The sequence below is a fragment of the Bubalus bubalis genome, chromosome 21 (genome assembly GCF_019923935.1).
Source record: "Bubalus bubalis isolate 160015118507 breed Murrah chromosome 21, NDDB_SH_1, whole genome shotgun sequence".
In the NCBI taxonomy this organism is placed as follows: domain Eukaryota; kingdom Metazoa; phylum Chordata; class Mammalia; order Artiodactyla; family Bovidae; genus Bubalus; species Bubalus bubalis.
The window spans coordinates 16,948,464-16,971,023 of record NC_059177.1 but is presented as its reverse complement, the minus strand read 5'-3'; the positions used below and the strand labels follow the sequence as shown (position 1 = coordinate 16,971,023).

The 22,560-nt window shown below is 48.7% G+C and overlaps 1 protein-coding gene across 7 annotated transcripts; it reads left to right on the top strand.

Annotated features, from left to right (window-relative positions):
• The first annotated feature begins 11 nt into the window (after nt 1-11).
• CPNE9 (copine family member 9) lies at nt 12-22,307 on the top strand. 7 transcript variants are annotated; one of them, XM_044934136.2, is made up of 21 exons: nt 12-531; nt 1,315-1,412; nt 1,931-1,971; nt 2,092-2,138; nt 2,234-2,337; nt 2,775-2,811; nt 3,033-3,035; nt 3,309-3,385; nt 6,980-7,043; nt 7,156-7,259; nt 7,454-7,558; nt 9,247-9,288; nt 9,608-9,683; nt 9,790-9,843; nt 10,295-10,356; nt 11,069-11,115; nt 12,257-12,438; nt 12,679-12,806; nt 18,182-18,296; nt 18,977-19,034; nt 21,905-22,307. In XM_044934136.2, exons 2-21 carry the CDS (start codon nt 1,345-1,347, stop codon nt 22,285-22,287), a joined length of 1,797 nt encoding a protein of 598 aa, XP_044790071.1. In that variant the 5' UTR covers nt 12-531; nt 1,315-1,344; the 3' UTR covers nt 22,288-22,307. The 7 variants fall into 7 exon arrangements, with proteins under 7 accessions (XP_044790071.1, XP_044790073.2, XP_044790072.2 ...); XM_044934138.2 differs by adding an exon at nt 19,414-19,487 and having other exon boundaries at nt 12-1,412; nt 18,194-18,296; XM_044934137.2 differs by adding an exon at nt 19,414-19,487 and having other exon boundaries at nt 12-1,412.
• The last annotated feature ends 253 nt before the right edge of the window (nt 22,308-22,560 follow it).

Here is a 22,560-nt window from a genome sequence, read left to right as displayed (position 1 = left end):
GGAGACTTGGATGTGCCTCTTAATTCATGAGCCATGAGAGTCTCCAGTGAGATAGCAACACATAGCAACAGGCTCTTAAGGTGGGAACAGTGGTCCTCAGGCCTGAATGGGCCCCAGTCACTTGGGGAGCCTGTTTATCCATGCAGATTTCCAGGGCTGCCTGAAAGTTGGACTTGAAGTTGCTGAGATCTTCATTAAGCTGGGAAAAGGGGTGGGGGAATTTTTTTTTTTTTTTTTTTTTGGCCATGCCCTGGGATCTTAGTTCCCTGGCTGGAAATTGAACTTGCACCCTCGGCAGTGAAAGCATGGGGATTCCTAACTATTGGACCACAAGGGAATTCCCAAGTAATCTTTATTATTAAAAAGTTCAGCAAACAATCTGCTTTTGGTACAGGTGACCTGCAGGCCCTGCATTCGGTGAGGGATTGGCTTCCAGGGCCTCGAAGGCAGTAGGTGATATGGGGAGGGTGAACCTGGCCGACCACCACCCTCATTTACTGTCTGATCTGCGGTGAGCTGCATCCTCACAGAGTATGTCTTCGTCTCTAACACCATGAAGTCATGTGGGTTCAAAGACATGGACCAAAGGTTTTGCACAGTGCACCATTTACTGACCTCTGACTCAACACAGAAGAGATTATTAGTGTAAATGCCCAGAAGAGGGAAATAATACCAATGAACATTTTTTGAGTGTTTACTGTGTATAATCCCCTGTTAAATCCTGTTTGTAGGTTATCTTGATGAAATTTTACAACACCCCAAGTATGTGCTATTAAGGCCATTCTTACCAGTGAACTGACTCTGCCAGTGACTCGGCCAATGTTGAGTAACTTGCCCAAGGTCACACGGCTAATGAGAACAAATGTGTAACTATTCCTATTCAGAGACTGAGGAAAGGCGGGAGTGGCAAGGGGAAGAAGCAGATTGTTGAGGGAGCAGCTCAGGAAAAGCAATCTACCCCAGTGCCCACTAGGTATCCGGGGCCGGTCAGCATCCTGGACAGCTCTTGTGGGGGCAGGCCTGGCTCTCTCCTCGGGGAGATGCACTGGGAGGACTCTCCCACCTAGTGAGTTGGAGTTCGGATCTGTGTAAGGTTCCTGGCCTATTGGAGGCTGCTCCAATGGAGTGGGGGCCCCCCGCGGGCCGGGCGGGGTTGCATTGCCATCTGGAGCCGCTGTGCGGCCGGCCACAGTGAAGGCGCGAGCAGCCAGAGCGCAAGCAGGGCTGGAGGGAGCGCAGCCTCCGCCACCACCGCCGCGGCGGCACATGGGCCGGGCCCCGCCGCCGCCGCCCCTAGCAGCCCCCGTCTCGCAGCCTCCCGCAGCTCCGGCCACCCGACCAGCCATGTCTTTCTGCGGAGCCTCCGAGCGCAGCGTCCCAGCCACCAAGATTGAAATTACCGTGTCCTGCCGGTGAGCGGGCCGTGCCGGGAAGGGCTTAGGCATTGCCCCAGCACCACCCAGCTCAGGGGCTCAGCGCGAGCAGGGGGTAGACCCCAGGAGAAGAAGGATCGGGGCCGGGGAAAATCGCGGGTGCAGACTCAGGGGAGTTGCTAGCGGACGCGGGGAGGGGGTTTCCTTGAATAGCCCCAACCACAAAAGAGGGCTCAGCCTAAGGCTTGAAGGGATGGGTTGCGGGGATCCAGTAGGATCTGCGCCCCAGGAGGGTAAAGTTCTGGGGGCTAACCCTCTTTCCTGGGCCCTTGGAGGCAGTCTGGACGCGTCCAGTCGGCAGAGAAACAGCTCTTGGGCTGAGATTTCCGGTGTTGTCCAGGGTGCTGATAACGCGGGCCCCCGGCAGGGTGTAGTTACGGGGGAAGGAGGTGTGATTTGAACCCCGTGCCTCCCTAGGTGCCCACCTCTGGGTAGGGTACCAGTAGTGGGCTCCAGAATGATCCACTCGCTGTCCGTCTGTTTGTCTCTTTCTCTAGAAACCTGCTGGACCTCGACACCTTCTCCAAGTCCGACCCCAGTAGGCGGCACCAGGGTGGGGAGGGAGGGAACTTGGGGTCCGAGAGCACCTGAGGGCCGGGGGGGCGGGGGGCGGGCCGACCTGACGTCCTTCCCTCCCCGCCCCCGCTCCCGCCTGCAGTGGTGGTGCTTTACACGCAGAGCCGGGCCAGCCAGGAGTGGCGGGAGGTAAGTCCTGGAACCCTCACCCAGTCCACCGCCGCGCCTGGGAAGCACCTGCCCCCTTTAGCAGGCCCCATGCTGATTGTCCACTCCCCATTCAGTTCGGACGGACCGAGGTGATCGACAACACACTGAACCCAGACTTCGTGCGCAAATTCGTCCTGGACTACTTCTTTGAGGAAAAGCAAAACCTGCGCTTCGATGTGTGAGCCCCGCCCAGAAACCTGGCTTGGACCTCCCCCAACCTGGATCCGCCCCCCAGCGGGCCCCCGACCTGGCTCCACCCCCGGGCCCAGTTCGGTGGCACTTTGAAAGACTCCTCTCTAGGCTTAGCGCCGCCCCAAGTCTAGGTTGGCCACTCCCCAGGCCTAGTCCTGCTGACAACACTTCTCCTTAATTGGCTCCGCCCCTTTCTAAGTCCCACCTCTGAGGTGACCCTGCCCCCAGCTGGCCCCGGACTTGACCTTGCCCAGGTCTGACTCCCTCTGACCCCGACTCCTACCCCAAGGAGGTCCAGGTTGAATTCCGGTACAAGACTGCCCCACCCTCCACCCACAATTTTAACCTGGACTCGAAATCGGACCCCTTTTCCAGGCTCTCTCCCACCATCCCCTCCCCATGTTGGTCCCACTCTCTTCCCAGGTACAACGTCGACTCCAAAACCAACATCTCCAAACCGGTGAGCGACCATTCCCTCACGGGCAGGCTGGGCACACAGGCGGCGCTCACTGTGTGTTAAACGACCCTCCTTAGAACCCTCCTACCCCTCAAACCCGACTCGACCTTCTTCTGCCCCGAACCTGCCCTCCCTGCCCTCCTCTCCTGTTCCTGCCTCGGTTTCCCGCCTGTGCCTCTTACTCACTGCTACTCTTCCTTCTCGACTGCTGCTGGGACCCTCAGAAGGTGAGGCTGAATGGGGCTGGGCGGGGTCAGTGTGTGTGGTGTGTGAAAGGTGAGGGGTGGGATGGTATCTTGGCAGGGTAGAGGCAGCGGGCTCCAGATGTCAGGACCAAGAGCGGCGGCCTGTCTGGGGACCCCGTCCCTCCTCTAAAGCCCTGGCTGGGTGGTTCCACTGCCTCCAGTCGCAGTGGCCAGTGCAGCAGCAGCAGCAGGGCTGGGCTGGGACTCTGCACCACCAGTCGCTCCTGTCCTCGCTGACTCTGTATCCCTGTGCAGGATTTCCTGGGCCAAGCGTTCCTGGCCCTGGGAGAGGTGATCGGAGGCCAGGGCAGCCGAGTTGAGCGACCCCTCATGTGAGCTGAACCCGAAGGGGAATGGGGGAGGGGCGGGCCTCCGAATTCTCCTAAAGATGCAGCTGACTCTGTATCGTTGGAGGCTGGGATTCCCCTGGTCAGGTGCCTTCAATGGCTCCCATCACCTCCTGGGAAAATTCAATTTTCAGGGCTTTGCTCAAGTCACTCTCAGCCCTGACATATCTCCTCTCTCTCTCACTCTCTCTCCTCACTCTTCTTCTGAATCTGATTCAGACTTTAAGGTCCATTTCCAAGTCTTCCTCACTAAATTAAGTTCTCTGGAATTTACATTACATTCACTCACTAAATATTTATTAGCACATTTTGTATGCTATACCCTGGGCTGGGTACCAAGGATTTATCCATTCCACAAACACTACTGGGCATATACTCTATGTGAGCCACTGTTCAAATGGCTTGGATTGCAGTGGTGAACGAAACAAAGGCTCCTGCCCTCAGGGAGCTTATGTAACAGAAGAGGGAGAGAAATAGTACAAAACTGAAATAATAAATAAGTAAATTACATAATGTGCTAGAAGACATGAAGTGCTGTGGAATGAAAGTAGAACAGAATTAGAGTGACCGGAAATGCAGGGTGATGGGTGTTGCAGTTTTCTGCAGAAGGGTTGAGGAGGCCTCATGGAGAGATAACTTCGGAGCAATAATCTGAAGAAAGTAAGGGCGTGAGCTGTGCTGATATCTGGAGGAGGAATGTTCCAGGAGAGGAAACTGTGCAGAAGTCTGATGTGTTCAAAGAGCAGCACAGAGGCCAATGTGGGTGGAACTGGGTGAGCAGGGGGGAGAAAGGAGGAGGTGAGCTTGGTGGATTCACGTTTAGGGCCTGGGAACCACTGTGAGGACTTTAGTTTTTACTCTGAGTTGGGACTCAGTGGAGGGTTCTGAGCAGACAAATGCTCTAACTTGCTTTCAAAGGATGCTGCTGGGTTGAGACTACATCTTGGGTGGGCAAAAGTAGAAGTAATCCATGGTGCCACGAGTGAAGGAGGGGAGAATTAGTTAGATTCTGGATATAAATTGAAGATGGAGAAGCAGATTCCTGACAGACTGAATATGGACGTGAGAGAATAAGAGGAGTCAAGGATGACACCAAGGCCTTTGGCCTGAACAAGTGGAAAGATGGAGTTGCCATAGAGATGATTTTCTTTTTTAGGTGAGGGAGGAGTAAGTTGTGGGAGGAAGTCAATGAGGAGTTCAGTATGACGTATTGAATTTCATAAATTTTTATTAGACAAGTAGATGTGTCAAATAGGCAATAAGAAACATAAATCTTATATGCTCTTTCAGGACATGAGATTAGATGAGATCACTAAGGGAGTGAGGAGAGAGAGAGAAGACCAAAGACCAAAACTCCATGAGTTGGAGCTAGGAAGGGAGACTGAGAAGGAGCATTAATGAAATGGGGGGATAACCGAGAGTAGGTGGTGCTGTCCTGGAAGCAAAAGACAGGCATCAATGACAAGAGAGTGGCTGACCATGTCAAATGCTGCTGCAGTCAAGAAAGGCGAGGACTGGGAACTGGACAGTGGGTTTAGCAGGATGTCAGTCGCTGGCGACTCTGCTTGTCAGAGTTTTGAAGAACAGGTTTGGATAACAGCCTGGTTAGGGAGGTTTAGAAGAGAATGGAAGAGAGAAATGGGAATTAGGGATCTTTCAAGGAATTTTCCTGCAAAGAGGAGAAGAGAAAAGGAGGGGTGGCTGGAGAGGGAAGTGAGATCAAGAAGAGGTTTGTAATATTTTAACCTGAAAAAAATTATATCACATTTGTATGCTAATGGGAATGATCTAGTAGAATCTGAAAATCTGACATAATACAAAGAGGGAAAGAACTTCTCTGGTGGTCCAGTGGTTAAGACTCTATGTTTCCAGTGCAGAGGGTGTGGGTTCGATCCCTGATCGGGGAACTAAGATCCCACATGCCTCATGGCATGATCAAAAAAAGGGGGGCCAGTTGCTGGAGTGATGTCTCTGTACAGGCAAGAGGGAGGGTGTGGAATGTAGCACACAGGGGAGGGATAAATAGGCACATGTAGTCATTTATAGCAACGGTAGGAAGGCCTCGTGTGGGAGAAGATACTGGAGGCAGGGTAGGTGTGTGGCGGGTCTGTGGACAGTGTCTTCTGGTTGCTTCAGCTTTGTCAGTGAAGTCGGAAACAAGGTCATTGGCTGAGAGTGAGGACGGAGGAGGAGGCTTTTTGGGCTGAGGAGAGAGGAGGAGGAGTGCAAGTGCCATCTCACAGCACTGGGGAGTGAAGGGCTCACTTAATCCCTTCTTAAGGACCTTCTTGAGGTTTGTGGTCACACATCTAAAATGAAACCAGTTAGCACAAGTGTGAGTTTTCCTCTGGCCATATCCAGTTGCACAGGTGTGGTATGGGTTAGGCAGAGAATAGGATTTAACTCAGGCTGTGGTTCTGCCAAATAAGTAGACAGAAGTGAGAGAAGGGCTAGGGGAAAGGAGTAGGATGGAAGGGAATGATTATTATAATCCAGAGTGACTGGAATTCACACTGGGTGAGGAGATGAGGGAGAAAATTAAGGAGAGAAAGAACAGTGAGAAGGCAGTAGCATCAGTGATTCACTTCTGGGTGTGCAGGTGGAGAGTCCCTGTACTCATTACACACTATCTTTTTAAAGCACAGGGAGTCAGAGATCAAAAAGCCAATGAAATGGTTCAAGTTCTCATATTAAAGATGACAAAAATCACCTGGCAAGTTGGAATCAAAACTTGAACTGAGAATACTCCCAACTTAGCTTCCTCTCTGTCACACTTTGGCTCTTCCAGAGTTTAGGGTTGGCAGGCCCACATCCACAAGGCCTCTGACTGCTTGGAGACCCAAAGCAAGTTGGGGATGGATGTCCAGGCATATGCAAGTGTCTCTTCTTGGATCAGAAGAGGATAAGGCTGCCCTGGTCTTTTAGATCTCACTCTTCACAATCTTCTGAAACCACAGCATCTTTGACCTAACAAACCAGTCCTTCTGCCCCAGATCTGGGTAGAAATTGCTGTCCCTCATTCAGGACTGTTGCATCACATCACACTGTACTTGCCTATGGCCTTGACATCCCAGCTGCCCCTGGAAACTCCCTGAAGGCAGGGTCTAGCAGAGCTGGAAGGTGCCAACTGGCCAAATTGTACCTAGAACAATGCCTGGCATATAGCAAAGTCTGCTTTGAGAAACGGAACCACCTTCATATCTACCAAGCTTACCAACTGCTTTTTATTCCATGCATTCATTCTCATCTTTTCACAACCCTAAGAGATAGACAAGATTCCCATTACATAAAGAGAAAACCAAGGGCCCAAGGAAAGGGAAAACAACTTGCCCAGAACTCTAAATCCTGTCTTTCCCATGTTACCATTATGAGATGTCCACACAGGCTAAATTAACCCCTTCCTTCCAGACCAGAGACCCTCCCCAGTCCAAGTCAGGTCCTACCCCACCAGAGATGGAAACACTTGGGACAGTCAGTAAATGACAAATTGAATCCCCTGGCCTACCCAATCCCAGATTGGCCACCCCAATCATTGTTTCCTACTCTCCCCCCTCACAAAGAGGCTTTTTCTGCTTCCAGGGGTGTACCAGGCAAGAAGTGTGGGACCATATTGCTGACTGCAGAGGAGCTTAGCAATTGTCGGGTAATTAAGGGCCACATGCTAGACCCAGGAGGCTCTCTTCTCTCCCCAAACTCCCTTTAGTGGGCTGAGTCTGGGGGCAATTTGAGTGTCAATAGTCCAACGTCATCCACAGGATATTGCCACCATGCAGCTGTGTGCAAACAAGCTGGACAAGAAGGACTTCTTTGGAAAATCAGACCCCTTCCTCGTGTTCTACAGGAGCAATGAGGATGGCACGTGAGTCACTGCTCCCACTATTGCTGTGGGCCCATTAGGGCTCTTAGGCTGGGACATCTTAGACTCCATCAGGACCTGAGCCCAGAATTCACTTAAGGCAGCACCCAATATGTGCTTAAACCAAGCATATGAGGCCCTGTCTCTGGGCTCAGTCCTACCCCAAAGGCAGGATCCAGTCCTCTTGTCCTCTCCAGGTTCACCATCTGCCACAAGACAGAGGTTGTGAAAAACACACTGAATCCTGTATGGCAGCCCTTCAGCATCCCTGTGCGGGCCTTGTGCAATGGAGACTATGACAGGTCTGCATCAGTATAAGCCAAGGAGTAAGGGGACAAGGGTGTGAGAGTGGGGTTCTTGGGGTGAAGAATGAAGGTTGAAGTGCCATAATAGCATTGGAGGATCCTGCTCAGTGAGACAGTTTTGGACATGGATATGGGTGCATGGAAAGGCATATGAATAGCAACATGGATGAATAGGTAGATGGACGGATGGATGGGTGGATGGATGAATGGATGAAAGGGCAAGTGAATAAGTGAATGAGCAGGTACATGGATAGATAATCAGATGAATGGATAAACTGGTGAATGAATAGATGGGTATGTGGATGGGTGTACAAGAGGACTGGTGGGTGGGATGGATGAATGGATAGCAGATGAGTGAGTGAGTGGACTGCTGGGTGGATTAGTGGATGGGTAGATGATGGGCAGATTAATGGATGGATGGCTAAATGCTTGAGAGGCAGGATGGGTATATGAGAGATTGGTGGTTGGTTGGAGAGGCAGAGGGGTGACTGAAAAAGCAGGAGGATAAACAGGTGGAATGACAGTACATTAATAGACAGACAGATGAATGGGTGGTAGAGGGAATGGATGGGTGAGTGTATCGTAGATGGACAGGCTGACCATATGAATTCACAAGTGGGCAGCATGAAGGTAGGTGAGTGGGCCCATAAGTAGATGGTTATGTAGACGCATGGATGATTAGATGGACAAATACCAGATGGCTGAGTGTTTGGTTGGATAGATGCGTGGAGATACAGATGAACGCTTGAATGTATCGGTGAGTCATTGAAGGGCTGGATGTATAGTTATATGGGTGATAGAGTTTAATAAGTAATTGATTGGTAAATTTATATGGGTAAAAGGGTGACTAGATGGATGGTTGAATGAGCTGCCACATAGATCAGTGGCCATATGAGATGACTTAGGCATAGCTGTTAAGAACATGGTCTTTGGAACCACGATGTCAGAGTTTAAATCTCAGCTCAGCAATTTATTTGCTATGGTCCTTAGTCAAGTTACTGGTTTTGGGGCCTCAGTTTCCTTATTCAAAAGTAATAATAGTATTAATACTTGCTTTATAAAGTGCTTGTTAAATTAGTCGGTGAAAGTGCTAAGAACAATGCCTGGAATACGTGTGTGTACTTAGTTGTGTCCGACTGTGCGACCCTCTGGTCTATAGCCAACCAGGCTCCTCTGTCCATGGGATTTTTCAGACAAGAATACTGGAGTGGGTTGCTGTCTCCTACTCTAAGGGGTCCTCCTGACCCAGGGGTCAAATCCACATCTCCTGCATTACATGTGGTCTTTACCTTTTGAGCCATCAGGGAAGCAATGCAATTCCCTGGTGGTACAGTGGTTAGGACTCTGCATTTTCACTGCTGAGGGCCTGGGTTCAGTTCCTGGTCAGGGAAAAAAGATCCCACAAGCCATGCAGCGTGGCCAAAATATTTTTTAAAAATCAGTAGTAAAGAATAGTAATAGTACAAATAGCAGCAGCAGTAGTAATAGTGATAGTGTCAGTAGGTAGTTGGGTACATTCATGGACTGATGAATGGATAAGATAGATGCGAGGAAGGCTGAGAGGAAGACAAATGGATGGATGGAAGGATGATCTGTATATAGTCAAGATCATCTTGACTATCATGGGTGGGGGTGTCTCAGACTTATCCTACAAACCTAGCCTATGTTTATCTCCAACATTTCAGAACGGTGAAGATTGACGTGTACGACTGGGACCGGGATGGAAGGTAGCACTGCCCTCTCCTAGAATTAAACCAAACAGTTCCCTGAAATATGTAGCACACTCACTAGGAACCCCAGACTAGCCTTGGGAGCCAGAGAGGGTGACGACAGATGCCAGGACCTTGAACACAGCTGGTCCCCTTAGTTGTCTCTCTGGCACACTGTCTCTTCCCTTCTTTTCCTCTTAGGTTGGTCTCTCTTCTGACCCAAGGCCCAGTGCCTGGCAGACCAAGTAGAGGCAGGGGATAGTGAGGATAAAAGACTGGTTTCAGGGGTGGCTCCAAGCCAGCAGCAGTCGCTTACCTGCCCCTGGCCTCATTGCAGCCACGACTTCATCGGTGAGTTCACCACCAGCTACCGAGAGCTGAGCAAGGCCCAGAACCAGTTCACAGTGTATGAGGTGAGAGCGCAGGCCCACCCAGGTTTCCCAGGCCTCCACCCCAGGTGTGCTCGTCTGTGCTCCCTTCCTCTGTGTCGCACCGTTACCACTACCTTACTTCACTTAGGTACTTAACCCTCGGAAGAAATGTAAGAAGAAGAAATACGTCAACTCGGGAACTGTGAGTACTCCCGAGAGCTCTGGCCCTCTGTAGATCCTTCTGTCTCTGTCCCCAGAATGGGGACACCCAGCATGACCATGCGGTGAGGGTGTGGGAGAGCTATGGGTGCAGACTACTTGCACACAGTGATGCTGGATACAAGGTGGCACCATTTCAGTTTTGCTTTTGTTTCGTTTTTTTTTTTTTTTTCTTGTTTTTCCTCTCACCTAAGAAAATTTGTTTGATCTTTAATCTTTTGCAGGTTTTTCGGGGGCGGTGGGGGGGGGGACCCTAAGTTTTATTTCATGATTTAACACACTTTTGGAAATCCAAGTATGTTTCTGATGGCTTACCCCTTTGCCCTTTCAGAAATCGGACAGGGTGGGTCAGGGGCTGGAGTAGAGTGCCTCTTTCCCTTTCTCTAGCCCAGCCACCTTTTCCAAGTAGCAGGGCTGCCTCTTCTGTCCCACAGGTGACACTGCTCTCCTTTTCTGTGGACTCTGAATTCACTTTTGTCGATTACATCAAGGGAGGGTGAGTCACAGCCAAGCTCCGGACTAAAGTCCAGCAATGAGTTTCTCCCAGTTCTCAGCCTCAGTGTTCCTCTTCATTAATGGTCAGGATCCAATGAGATCCTGAAAACAAACTTGAAAACACTTGGCAGACTATAAAGTGCAGGGTGCTGTCCACGGTAGTTCTCTCCATAGGGCTGCCTTTCAGCCCTAGCTTCCAGCCCCCCTGGGAAGATGACAGACCAGTGGTCTCCCGTAGCCTTACTGGAGCCCAGACAGAAGATATGGCGAGGCAAGAGGGAGAGGCTAAGAGAGAAGGAAAAGACAAGCAGGCTGTAGGGGACATTCTCCTTGGTTTAGTGGATGCATGCAGACCTCAGTAAGGTACTTTTCTTCTTTCAACCTGATTTTAATGTAAAATGGAGATATTAATTACTACTTCAGGACTATAGTAAGGGTTAAATTAAATTATGCATATTATGTCATGAGGTAGGCATTTAGGAATGAATGGGGCATGTGGGAACACACTCCCCAAAGTGTGTTCCATGGGCCAGCAGCATCTGCCTCACTTGGGATTTTGTTAGAAATGTAGAATCTCAGGCTCCACCCAGACCATCCAGATCATAATTTACTTTTTAACACGATTCCCAGGTGATTCAGATGCATACAAGTGTTTGAGAAATTCTTAGTAAGTATTAGTCCCTCATTTCTCAATCCATCTATTTCCCCAACAGGACACAGCTGAACTTCACAGTAGCCATTGACTTCACAGCTTCCAATGGTGAGGCATGGATGGGGGAACAGGGTGTGGAGGGATTCTAAAGAAGTCATTAGGGATGGGCCTGAATTAAAACCTGGGAATAAGAGTTAACCTATCCAGGAAGCCCAGGCTTGAGGCAAGGCCCAGTCAGGCTAGTGTTGTGGGGGTGATGGTGGGAGAGAGTACAGAAAGGTTTAAGTGGATAAATGGATCAAAGAAAATTGAAAGGATAAATAGCTCTAGATAGCTTGAGAAGTGGATGAGTAAATGAATGGATGGGAGGGAATAGAAGTATACTAACAGATGAATACATAAATGGGTGGATAACTGTGTGGGTAGCTAGATGAATAGAGTAGGCAAATGGGTCTGAGTGAGTACAATAGGCTGAAGAGGTGGATGCATGAACTGGCATGTGGGTGAACAGATGGACAAGTGTTTAAATTGGTGAAATAGATGAGTGGACAGGTGGATGGATCCATGAGTACAGACAGACAGGTGAATGAAGGGGATGGATAGAGAGGGATGAATGAATGAGTAGATGGACAAAAGAATATGGTTATATGGACAGATGGGAAAGAAAGAGAAATGGCAGGTGAGCAAGTAGATAGATGGCAGACTGGCTGGCTGGATGCACAGGTGGGTGGCTAGCTGGATAAGAGGATGGAGAAGCAGATGATAGAGATGAAGAGATAGATGGATTTACGGCCAGTGGAAGGGTGAATAGATGTATGAGCAGGTGGATGAATTGGTGGATAGATATAGGGGTTGGTACATGGATAGTTTGAAAATGAACATTTGGATGACTGAGTAAAATAATAAGGAGTACATGGGTAAAGAGGCTTCTCTGGGGGCTCGGTGGTAAAGAATCTGCCTGCCAATACAGGTGACATGGGTTCGATCCCTGGGTTGGGAAGATCCCCTGGAGAAGAGAATGGCAACCCACTCCAGTATTCTTGCCTGGAGAATTCCATGGACAGAGGAGCCTGGCGGGCTACAGTCTACGGGGTCATGCAAGAGTCAGACACGACTTAGAGACAAAACACCAACAGCATGGGTTAAGAGTGGATGAATGGATAGGCAGCACATAGATGCAACAAAGACAGGCAGGTGAATAGACGGATCATCAGTATGACCATGGGGTGGGGCTCCTGTTTCCCTACAGGGAATCCCCTGCAGCCCACCTCCCTGCACTACATGAGTCCTTATCAGCTCAGCGCCTATGCCATGGCCCTCAAGGCAGTGGGAGAAATCATCCAGGACTATGACAGTGACAAGCTCTTCCCAGCTTATGGCTTTGGCGCCAAGCTCCCTCCAGAGGGACGGATCTCCCACCAGTTCCCCCTGGTACAGTATGGGCCAGATCCTAGACTCCACACTCTGGAATCTGGCCCACCCAAGTTGACAAAATTCTTCTACTTAGGTTTTCTTCTAAGGGTCAAGGACATGCAGAAGAGAAGGATCTAGGGGAGGGTGGCAGAGCAAGGAGGGGAGCTGGGCTGGAGTCTGGAGGGGCATATGAAAGAGAGCAGTGGAGAAACGCAAGAGTGAGCTGGGATCAGTCCAGCAGGGCATCTTCCCTGACAGAACAACAATGATGAGGACCCCAACTGCGCGGGCATTGAGGGTGTGTTGGAGAGCTACTTCCAGAGCCTGCGCACAGTGCAGCTCTACGGGCCCACCTACTTCGCCCCTGTCATCAACCAGGTGGCCAGGTAAGGAAACTGGATGGACCTGGGGGAAATTAAGGGGACCAGACAGGGGATTGTGGAGAAGGCGATGGCACCCCACTCCAGTACTCTTGCCTGGAAAATCCAGGACGGAGGAGCCTGGTGGGCTGCAGTCCATGGGGTCGCTGAGAGTCGGACACAACTGACCGACTTCACTTTCACTTTTCACTTTCATGCATTGGAGAAGGAAATGGCAACCCACTCCAGTGTTCTTGGCTAGAGAATCCCAGGGACGGGGGAGCCCGGTGGGCTGCCGTCTATGGGGTTGCACAGAGTCGGACACGACTGAAGCGACTTAGCAGTAGCAGCAGACAGGGGATTGACTTCCCAAGGATAGTGAATTTAGGCTTTGGGGAGAGGGTGAAAGTTTCAGTGTTGGCCAAGCTCTGGTATAAAGAGGTTACATCAGGCCTTATTCTAAGGTAGAAAGAGTGTCAGTGAACTGCCTCAACCCCACTTCCTGGGAACAACAAACCAGGCCTCAAGTTTGAGGAAGAGAGAAGGACCTATACAACAGTGGATAAGGCACAAGCTTTGGCATCAAACCTGGGAGTGACCCCGGGTCCACCACTCACTAACCTCATCTGACCTGGAGCAACTTAACTTCTTTCTAAGCCTCCATTTCATCCATGTAAATGGGTATAATAATGGATAATAAGAGCATCTTCTTTTTATAGGGTTATTGGGGATTTAAAACTAGGTAACAATATAATAATACTTAGCGCAGTGTCTGGCCCATAGTCAGTGCTCATGGTAGATTAAAATGAGCTCAAGTTGTAGATTAACGATGGAAGAGTAACTTCTAAAAACAGAAGAGTAACTCCAAATTTTCAGAATAAAAACACAAAGCAAAGAAAATCCAACTTACATATCAAATGATTTTTTTTTTATTTTTTAAAGTATATTTCAATACATAAATTTGTATGCATGCTTTAAACAAACTATATGTCAAGAATGAGAGAGTCTAAACAAAAAGTATGACCAGCACCAGCATTTAAGTTTTCTGATTTTTAATGCAAATAAAATGATTGAACTAAAACCGAACGTATGTCAATGAACTTAAGTTGGATAAATTCACCTAATAAAAGAAAAAGTTTCTCTGATTGGATAAAAAATAATAATTCTACTATATGCTAAGGGCTTCCCTGATAGCTCAGTTGGTAAAGAATCCACCTGAGACCTTGGTTCAATTCTTGGGTCAGGAAGATCCCCTGGAGAAGGGATAGGCTACGCACTCCAGTATTCCTGGACTTCCCTTGTGGTTCAGCTGGTAAAGAATCTGCCCGCAATGTGGGAGACCTGGGTTCGATCCCTGGGTTGAGAAGATCCCCTGGAGAAGGGAAAGGCTACCCACTCCAGTATTCTGGCCTGGAGAATCCCATGGACTATAGAGTCCATGGGGTTGCAAAGAGTTGGCCACAACTGAGTGACTTTCACATACATGCTGCTGCTGCTGCTGCTGCTAAGTCGTTTTAGTCGTGTCCGACTCTGTGCAGCCCCATAGACGGCAGCCCACCAGGCTCCCCCATCCCTGGGATTCTCCAGGCAAGAACACTGGAGTGGGTTGCCATTTCCTTCTCCAATGCATGAGAGTGGAAAAGTGAAAGTGAAGTCGCTCAGTCGTGTCCGACTCTTTGTGACCCCATGGACTGCAGCCTCCCAGGCTCCTCCGTCCATGGGATTTTCCAGGCAAGAGTACTGGAGTGGAGTGCCATTGCCTTCTCCATTCACATACATACTATATGCTAAATAGAAGAGACCCATGTAAAACGAAATACCTCAGGAAACTTGAAAGTAAAAATATGAAACAAACAAACAAAAAAATAATAAAAGTGGAAGAATTTCAGAGAGATATATATATCCAGAGACTCCATTTTCCTCTAATAAAGATTAGTTTATCTTCTAATTCATTATGAGATAATAGTTTCTTTAATTACAAAAGTAATGTAACATTGCTGTTGAAATTTTAAGGATGGAGAAATTAAATAACAAATGACCCAGAAAATGGCCCACGAGAATGTGAAGATATATATATATATATATATATATATATATACACATATATATAATATATATATATGGTTAATGATAGTCTTTTCCTTATGTAGCCATAATGGCAGTCAAATTTGATGTAACATTTCACTACTGATCTTTTCACTTAATAATGGAACCTGAGCACATTTTCTTTTGTTATTGTTATTAAACAGACTTAAATATTATCTTGGGCAAATTCGCTGATTCACTCATTCATTTACTGATTCAATGTTCCATAAAGCAAAATGTAGCGTGAATGTGGGCTGTAGAGCTAGACTAAGTTAATACACCCACTCTACTGATTACTAGCTGTGTCACTTTGGGCAAGACTCCTAACCTCTCTGTGTCTGTTTCCTCAACTGTAAATGAGGATAATAGTAGCTACATCATGGGGCTGTTGTGAGGACTAACTTAATATTCATCAAGCACATACAACAGTGCCTGCCACATGGTAAGTGCTATAGGTGCAAGCTATTACTGTTACTATTATTATCATTATTACTATTCAAAGGGCATCTGCCTGTGCTCAGATATCTGCTGGGGCACTGGAGATTCAGATGAATCAGATCTAGTTTCTGCCCTTGAGATCTCCCGCCTTGGCGCAGGAGACAGAAATATAAATAAATCATTACCTTCTACAGGCCAGAGCTTCCCAAACTTTTCCAGCAAGTCGCCTGTTGGCAAAGGCAAACAGGCTTCCCCTAGGGGACACTGGGGGCCCAGTTGAAAGCAGCCAACCTGAAAATGTCTTTGAAATCCCCATATTTTATCTTAACAATTCATGCACATTTTACATGCTTCTGACATTGTGTCCATATTTGCTATAATTTAAGGCGTGGGGAGGTGTGTTTTAAGTATACTTAGAGTCATCTAGCTTTATCCACCAGATCATATAGTGTAATGGGTGCTTCAGGTATCCTATGACCTTGGGTTCCCCTTGGCATACATGTTGGTACACTCATGGGTGTAAGGACCCAGGAAGGGCGGACAACCCATCTTGGTGGGTGGCATCCAAGAGACCGGAGGCAGCCTAGTTGTGGAGGGACCTGACTTCTTGGCTGGGTGCAGGGGGCGAACTGGACTTTATCAGAGGAAGATGTGCAGAACAGGCCTGGTGGCAGGAACTGCATGTGAAGAGCACAGAGGCATGAAGGGGCAAGTTTGGGAGACAGTGAACAGTACACCTAGATCAGAATGTGCAGCGTGCACAGAGGAGTAGCCAAAGGGCAGGTGGGAATGAAGCCTAGAGGCATCAAGAGCTCAGGCTTTAGGCTTAGTCGGTCAAGTGTGGACTGGGGCCCCAGCTTCACCACCCCTTTGGAATGTTATTCCTCATGCCTGTAAACTTCACTTTGGAATAACAAATGTGCCCACCTTATAGAATGGTAGTGAGGATTCAATCAGATCACGTATGTCAAGTGTGCAGCCATGATTTTGATGACCACAGATGCCTCTTCGTTGTCTGCCACCCCAAAGCCAAGTGGGGCACAGACTGGCTTTCCCCAGCCCATGACCCAGCTCCAGGTCTAAATGGCCTTGGGAGTGCCAGGCTTCTGCAGGGAGCCACGGGTGTGCCTCCCAAGTCCCCAAACCCTTCCACACCCCTCAATGTTCCTGCTCACAAATCCCTTTGTGAGGGGGCCCTTACCCATTGCTCTGACCTCCTCTCTCTTCTGTAGACCTACCTGCATCTCCTAGAACACGCTCTCTCTTGGTTTGCGCATGCCATTCCTTCTCTCTGGAACATCTTTCCTTTACCCTCCCGTCCTCCCCCCACCCCACCTCTACCTCCACCTCCTCCTGGCTAACTCCTACTCACTTTTCAGGTCTTAGGTTAGATGTCATGTCCTCAAAGCCCTCGCCTTACTGCATCGTCGTGCTGTAAGCATCCATCTCCTCCCAGGACAACATCTGATTCTCTGCTGCAGGCTCAGCACCAAACTTGGTGCCTGACCCACAGCAGGTGTGCAGTGATTATTTGCAGAATGAGTGAGCGACAGGAAACGGTGGCAGCCCAAGCCTATGAAGAGGCTGCAGCCAGAATTCAGGAAAAGAGCAAAGGCTGCTAGGGAGGATCATGGCCCACTCCCACCCTGGGCCCTGGGCAAAATGAACTGTAGCTGTTTGAATTCTCTACCCTCACTGTGCTTTCCTCTGGGTTTTTTATATCAAGCTTATATATCAGCATTGTCTGATAGAACTCTCTGCAGTGATGGATGCAATGATGGAGATGTTCTGTATCTTGTGATGTCCTGTATGGTAGCTCCCAGACACATACAGATAGTGAGCACCTGGAGTGTCGCAAGGGTGAACAAGGAACTGAGATGATTTTATTTAATTTATATAAATTTCCATAGGACCTGGGGACTGCCTTACTGGATAGTACAGCTCCATCCTTTCCAATCTTCACAGGGTTTGAGACTAGAAGTCAAGAGGCCAAGTCTGCCATGGCCTTTGTGCTGTCTGAGGTCTTGTTTCTCTTATGTATAAAATAAGGGGACTGGACTCAATGGCTTCTGAACTCATTTCAGATCAAAAAATCTTGGGAGTCAAAGTGAGAGAAGGGAAAAGACTCTGGGAGCAGCTGTTAAGACTGGCTGAGGACCCAGAAGCCTAGGCAATGGGATGTGATGAGCAGAAGGGAGAAGGGAGGAGGAGAAATGGGTGAGAGAGGGGAGAAAGAAGGCCTTCAGTCTTTGGTCTTGTTCTTGTATAAACACCAAGATCATTCCAGGGCCAACAAAGTCCTGGGTGATCTGGGCCCCACCCCATTTCAATCATATGGTCCATGCTGCTCCCCTCACTTTCTGGGCCCCAGACAGGGTAGACTTCCTCCAGTTTCATCACAGGGACTTTGTCCATGCTGTTCCTTCTGTCTGGAATGACCTCCCCTCCCCTTCACTTAGCCTCCTCTCCCTCCTCTTCTCCTTCATCCTCCAACATTGTTTCCTTAAAGAAGTCTTCATTGACCTGGGCCATGTCAAGATCCCTTACAGGACGCTCTCATAGCAGTAGCTTTTTCTCTCCCAACTCTCCTCACAAATGCTATTCTATAGCTATTTCTGTGATTCTTGGTTCAGTGTCCACTCTCAAGAGGACTGGGGGGACTGTTTCTTTCTCACGATGCCTAACAGTAGCTACCACAGTAAATGCTCTGTGAGTGTCACTGGAGGGATGGTAGGAGGGGCAGGCAGCCAGCTCTGGGGAAGGAGCATGAGCTTCCGAAGCCCCAGTGCTTGTCCTCTGCTTACAGGGCCAGCTGGGGAAGTTTTAGGGATAGACATTCCTTTGGACTTTCTGGGCTTTCAGCTGAATTCTGATTTTAGCCTCTCCCCCAGGGCTGCAGCCAAGATCTCTGATGGTTCTCAGTACTACGTTCTGCTCATCATCACTGATGGGGTCATCTCTGACATGACACAGACAAAGGAGGCCATTGTCAGTGTAAGTCTGAGGAGGGTTTGGCAGGAAGAGGTCACTGTTAATAACTGTCCAGGGGTTGAGATTTTGCCCTACGTGCAAGCTAACAAGTCAGGCTGCCAATTTCATGGATGCTCGCAGTGGACACAAGACTTCTGGATCAAAAGCAAAGGTGTGTGGGACTTCCCTGGTAGTCCAGTGGTTAAGACTCAACACTTCCACTGCAGGGGGCATGAGTTCAATCCCTGGTCGAGGAATTGAGATTCCACATGCCACTATCCCAGCAATAGCAACAGCTTAACTATCAGCATTGGCTCTGATTCACTAAGTCCCACTTCCCAGAAGATAATGTGCCAAGGGCCAGATTACCAGTGGGTTGTATTATAGAACACAAACCCTGAGTGTAGAAAACCTGAGCCTTTTATCATGGGCAGTAAGCATGCCTGCCCTTCGCTCCAGCATGAGACATTTTATTATACTAGACAGTAAACAAACCTGCCCTTTGCTGTATAGGAAGACCCTGTATCTTTCAAGGCTGTTACATATGCAGACGTACTTGAAAAGATAGTCCGGCACAAAGAGAAATCAGTGCCTCTGCTTGTAAGATGTGCCAAAATATTATACACAGAGAGAATTGTCCCCCAACAGTCACTTCCCTTGTTATGGCTGCTCATCCCAAGAATTTACCCTCTTTCCCCTCACAGGCCTCATCGCTGCCCATGTCTATCATTATTGTCGGTGTGGGACCAGCCATGTTTGAAGGTGAGTAAGATAGGGGGTTTTCCTGAGTGAGACCAAGAACTGGGGAAAACAAAGGAGGATCTGGGAACCCAGACCTGTCTCATAGAGAAGATAGGATGGATGCCTGTGTCAGACCTTGGCCAAGTCAGACCTTCTCTGAACCATTTCCTCATTATAACTGAGGTTGTTGATACAAATACTTCCCTCCTGAGGTTCCTAGGATGATGGAATGCATGGGAGGGAATAATAATAATAACTCCATTACAATGCCTAATATTTGTAGGACTTTGATACAACCATTAGGTGGTCTCTTGATGACTCCAGAGGGGAGCGAAGAGGCAGAGGGCAGCATGGGTTGTTGTGGGAAAGGTCAATCAGCTGAGGGGTGTCTTTTCTGCAGCTATGGAAGAGCTGGACGGTGATGATGTGCGCGTGTCCTCTCGGGGACGCTATGCCGAGCGCGACATCGTTCAGGTAGACCTGATGTCATGAGGTCAAAAGGAAGTCATGGTATCAAAGGCATGGTGGGAAGGAGGGGCTAAGTTAGCAGCCATTCCCTTTTACTGCCTTCCCTTTTTTTTTTTTTTTCCCAATTTTTATTTATTTATTGGCTCTGCTGGGTCTTCATTGCTGCATGCGGGGCTTTATCAAATTTATGGGAGTGGAGGCTACTCTCTAGTTGATGTGTGTGAGCTTCTCTTGTTGCAGAGGTTGGGCTCTGTGACCCGAGGTCTCTAGACCGTGGGCTCAGTAGTTGTGACGCAAGGTCTTAGGTGCCTCAAGGCATTGGGATCTTCCTGGACCAGGGATTGAACCTGGGTCCCCTGCATTGGCAGGTGGATTCTTAACCACTGGACCACCAGGGAAGTCCCTTTACTGCCTTCTTAATCATTTACCTTTCTTCCCTTCACTCTTTCAGCCTTCCTATGTTCATTCAACAAATTCTTTTTGAGAAAACAGGCAGGTTGCTGCAGCCATGGTGGATTCATAGTGTAAGAGATCCCCAAGGCACCTGCCCTCTAGTGGAGGCAGCCAATAATAATGGCACAGTTCATTAGATTGTCCTAAGTGCTCCAGAGGGACAGCAAACGCCACAGTGAGAGTCTGTAACTGGGATCTAATTAGGCAGGATTGTCAGGGAAGGCTGCTGCTGCTGCTGCTAAGTCGCTTCAGTCGTGTCCGATTCTGTGCGACCTCATAGACGGCAGCCCACCAGGCTCCCCCGTCCCTGGGATTCTCCAGGCAAGAACACTGGAGCGGGTTGCCATTTCCTTCTCCAATGCATGAAAGTGAAAAGTGAACGTGAAGTCGCTCAGTCGTGCCCGACTCTTAGTGACCCCATGGACTGCAGCCCACCAGGCTCCTCCGTCCATGGGATTTTCCAGGCGACAGTCCTGGAGTGGGGTGCCATTGCCTTCTCCGTCAGGGAAGGCTACTACGAGGAAATGACATTGGAACTGAAATCTAAAGCAAGGTATAAGCATAACAGGCAGAGAAGCAGCTGGTGAGAAGGCCCTTAGGTTCAAAATAACTGGCCCAATCATGGAGAAGGCAAGAGGCCCGGGTGCAGGATCACAGCAGTGAGTGGAAGAGGAAGGCAAGGCCCTGCCAGTCATGGTGAAGTTTGGGGCTTTGTTCTAAGATAATTAGAAAGCTCTTGAAGGATTTTAGATAGAGAAGTGAGATGGTCAGTCTCGCATTTTGAGACATGCAGAGAGGCTGCTAGAGTGCGGACTGCAGCAGGACGAGGGAGAAGGCAGGGAGATCTGTTAGTGAGGAAGCCTTCGAAGTAGTCCAGGGATTTGGATGGGAATAGGAGCAGTGAGGATGGAGAGGAGAAACAGGTTCAAAAGACAATTTAAGAAAAAATGTATGAGAATTGAATATTTGATTAAATGGTGATAGGGAGTCAGGGGGGCTTCAAGAATGATTCTTAGTTTCCTAGACTGAGCCCCTGGGTGAGTGATAGTCTCACTTGCTGGGAAAGGAAAGGCTGGAGGAGGGGCAGATTTGGCAGAAAAGCCTAGAATTCAGCTGTAAACACATTGGACTTGAGTTATCTAAGACGAACGAAAGGGGATGTGATATGGGCAACCAAGTTGTGACTCTGGGCCTTAAAGAAAAAAAGGTAGGGATGGATGTATAAATGTATGAGTTATCAGGGAACAGGGTTGTTGTTTTTTTTTAATTGAAGTACAGTCGATTTACAATACTGTGTTAATTTCAGGTATGCAGAATAGTGATTCAGTGCTTTTAGTTAATACTCCATTTAAAGTTATTACAAGATAAAAGCTACAATACCCTGTTATACAGTTTATCCTTGTTGCTTATTTATTCTGTCTATATTAAGTAGTTTGTACATCTTAATCCAGGGAACAGTTTGTAAATGTGTTGAAAGTGTATGAAATCACCCAGGAAGAGAATTAAGAAAGAAAAGGCATCAGCTTTAGAGATTAGGCAGACCTAGAGCATTGGGGTTGGTGCAGGGAGGCATCCAGAAAGGTAGAGAAAATCTAGAAGAATGTAATGTGTCAAGAGTGGGAAGTGTTCAGGAAGATTATGGTGAAATGTAATGGAAAGCTCAAGGGGAGTCAGCAAGATGCGTGACAATCATTGCTTGCAGGACTGATTGGGGAACATGGTACTGTTGACTTCGTTAGCAAGAGCAGTTTCAGTAGACTGTATGAAGCCAGGTTAGAGTGGCTTAAGGGTGAATGGAAGGTGGAAAAAAAAGTGGGTGGGGAGAAAGCAAATGCGGAAAGTTCCTCTAGATAAGGTGGGAAAGCGAGTGACGCTTGGAGATGTTAGGGGCCAAAGAGGAAGCCTCCGCCACTCCACCCTCCCCAGTCCTCTCTCTCCTGGCCACCCATATCTGATTGTGCCTGTTACAGTTCGTCCCATTCCGAGACTATGTGGACCAGTCGGGGAACCAGGTGCTGAGCATGGCCCGACTTGCCAAGGATGTGCTGGCGGAGATCCCAGAGCAGCTACTGTCCTATATGCGCACCAGGGACATCCAGCCTCGCCCGCCACCCCCTGCCACCCCCAGCCCAACGCCAGCTCCAGAGCATCCCTAAATAGCCCACCTAACCAATGCCCAGCAGTCTGCCCGCCTGCCCACCCATTGCTTCTGCTCAAAATCAGAGGCACCTTGAACCTTGGACCTCATTGGGAGGGCAGCTTGGAGGATCAGTATTGGCTGGTCGAGCCCTCTGCCCCATCACCCACAGAAGGGCCTGGCACTGTCACCACCTCCCTGCCTTCTTGCCAATAATAAAGCTGATCTTTACTTCACTTCTGTCTCATGGGTCTTAGGGAGGGAGGCTGGGATGCCCAGGGTCTGGGACACATCAAGAGAAAGATGGAGCAAGGACAGCTTCAGCTAGGGATCATCCCCATCCTAACACACATCCATCTAACCCTTCTTCAGATATTCTTCAAATACTTTAAGAAAGAAGTGAATCTTTATGTGTGTACATTTTCCTGAGGAGAGAGGCCCATAGCTTTTATCAGATTCTAAAAGGGATTCTTGACCTCAAAAGGGGTC

Bases quoted from the DNA above. Each gene is read 5' to 3' on its own strand.
- CPNE9 (XM_044934134.2), top strand. From the start codon at position 1,267: ATGGGCCGGGCCCCGCCGCCGCCGCCCCTAGCAGCCCCCGTCTCGCAG. The intron at 2,139-2,233 runs GTAAGTCCTGGA...CTCCCCATTCAG, and splicing joins CCAGCCAGGAGTGGCGGGAG to TTCGGACGGACCGAGGTGAT. The intron at 7,559-9,246 runs GTCTGCATCAGT...CCAACATTTCAG, and splicing joins TGCAATGGAGACTATGACAG to AACGGTGAAGATTGACGTGT.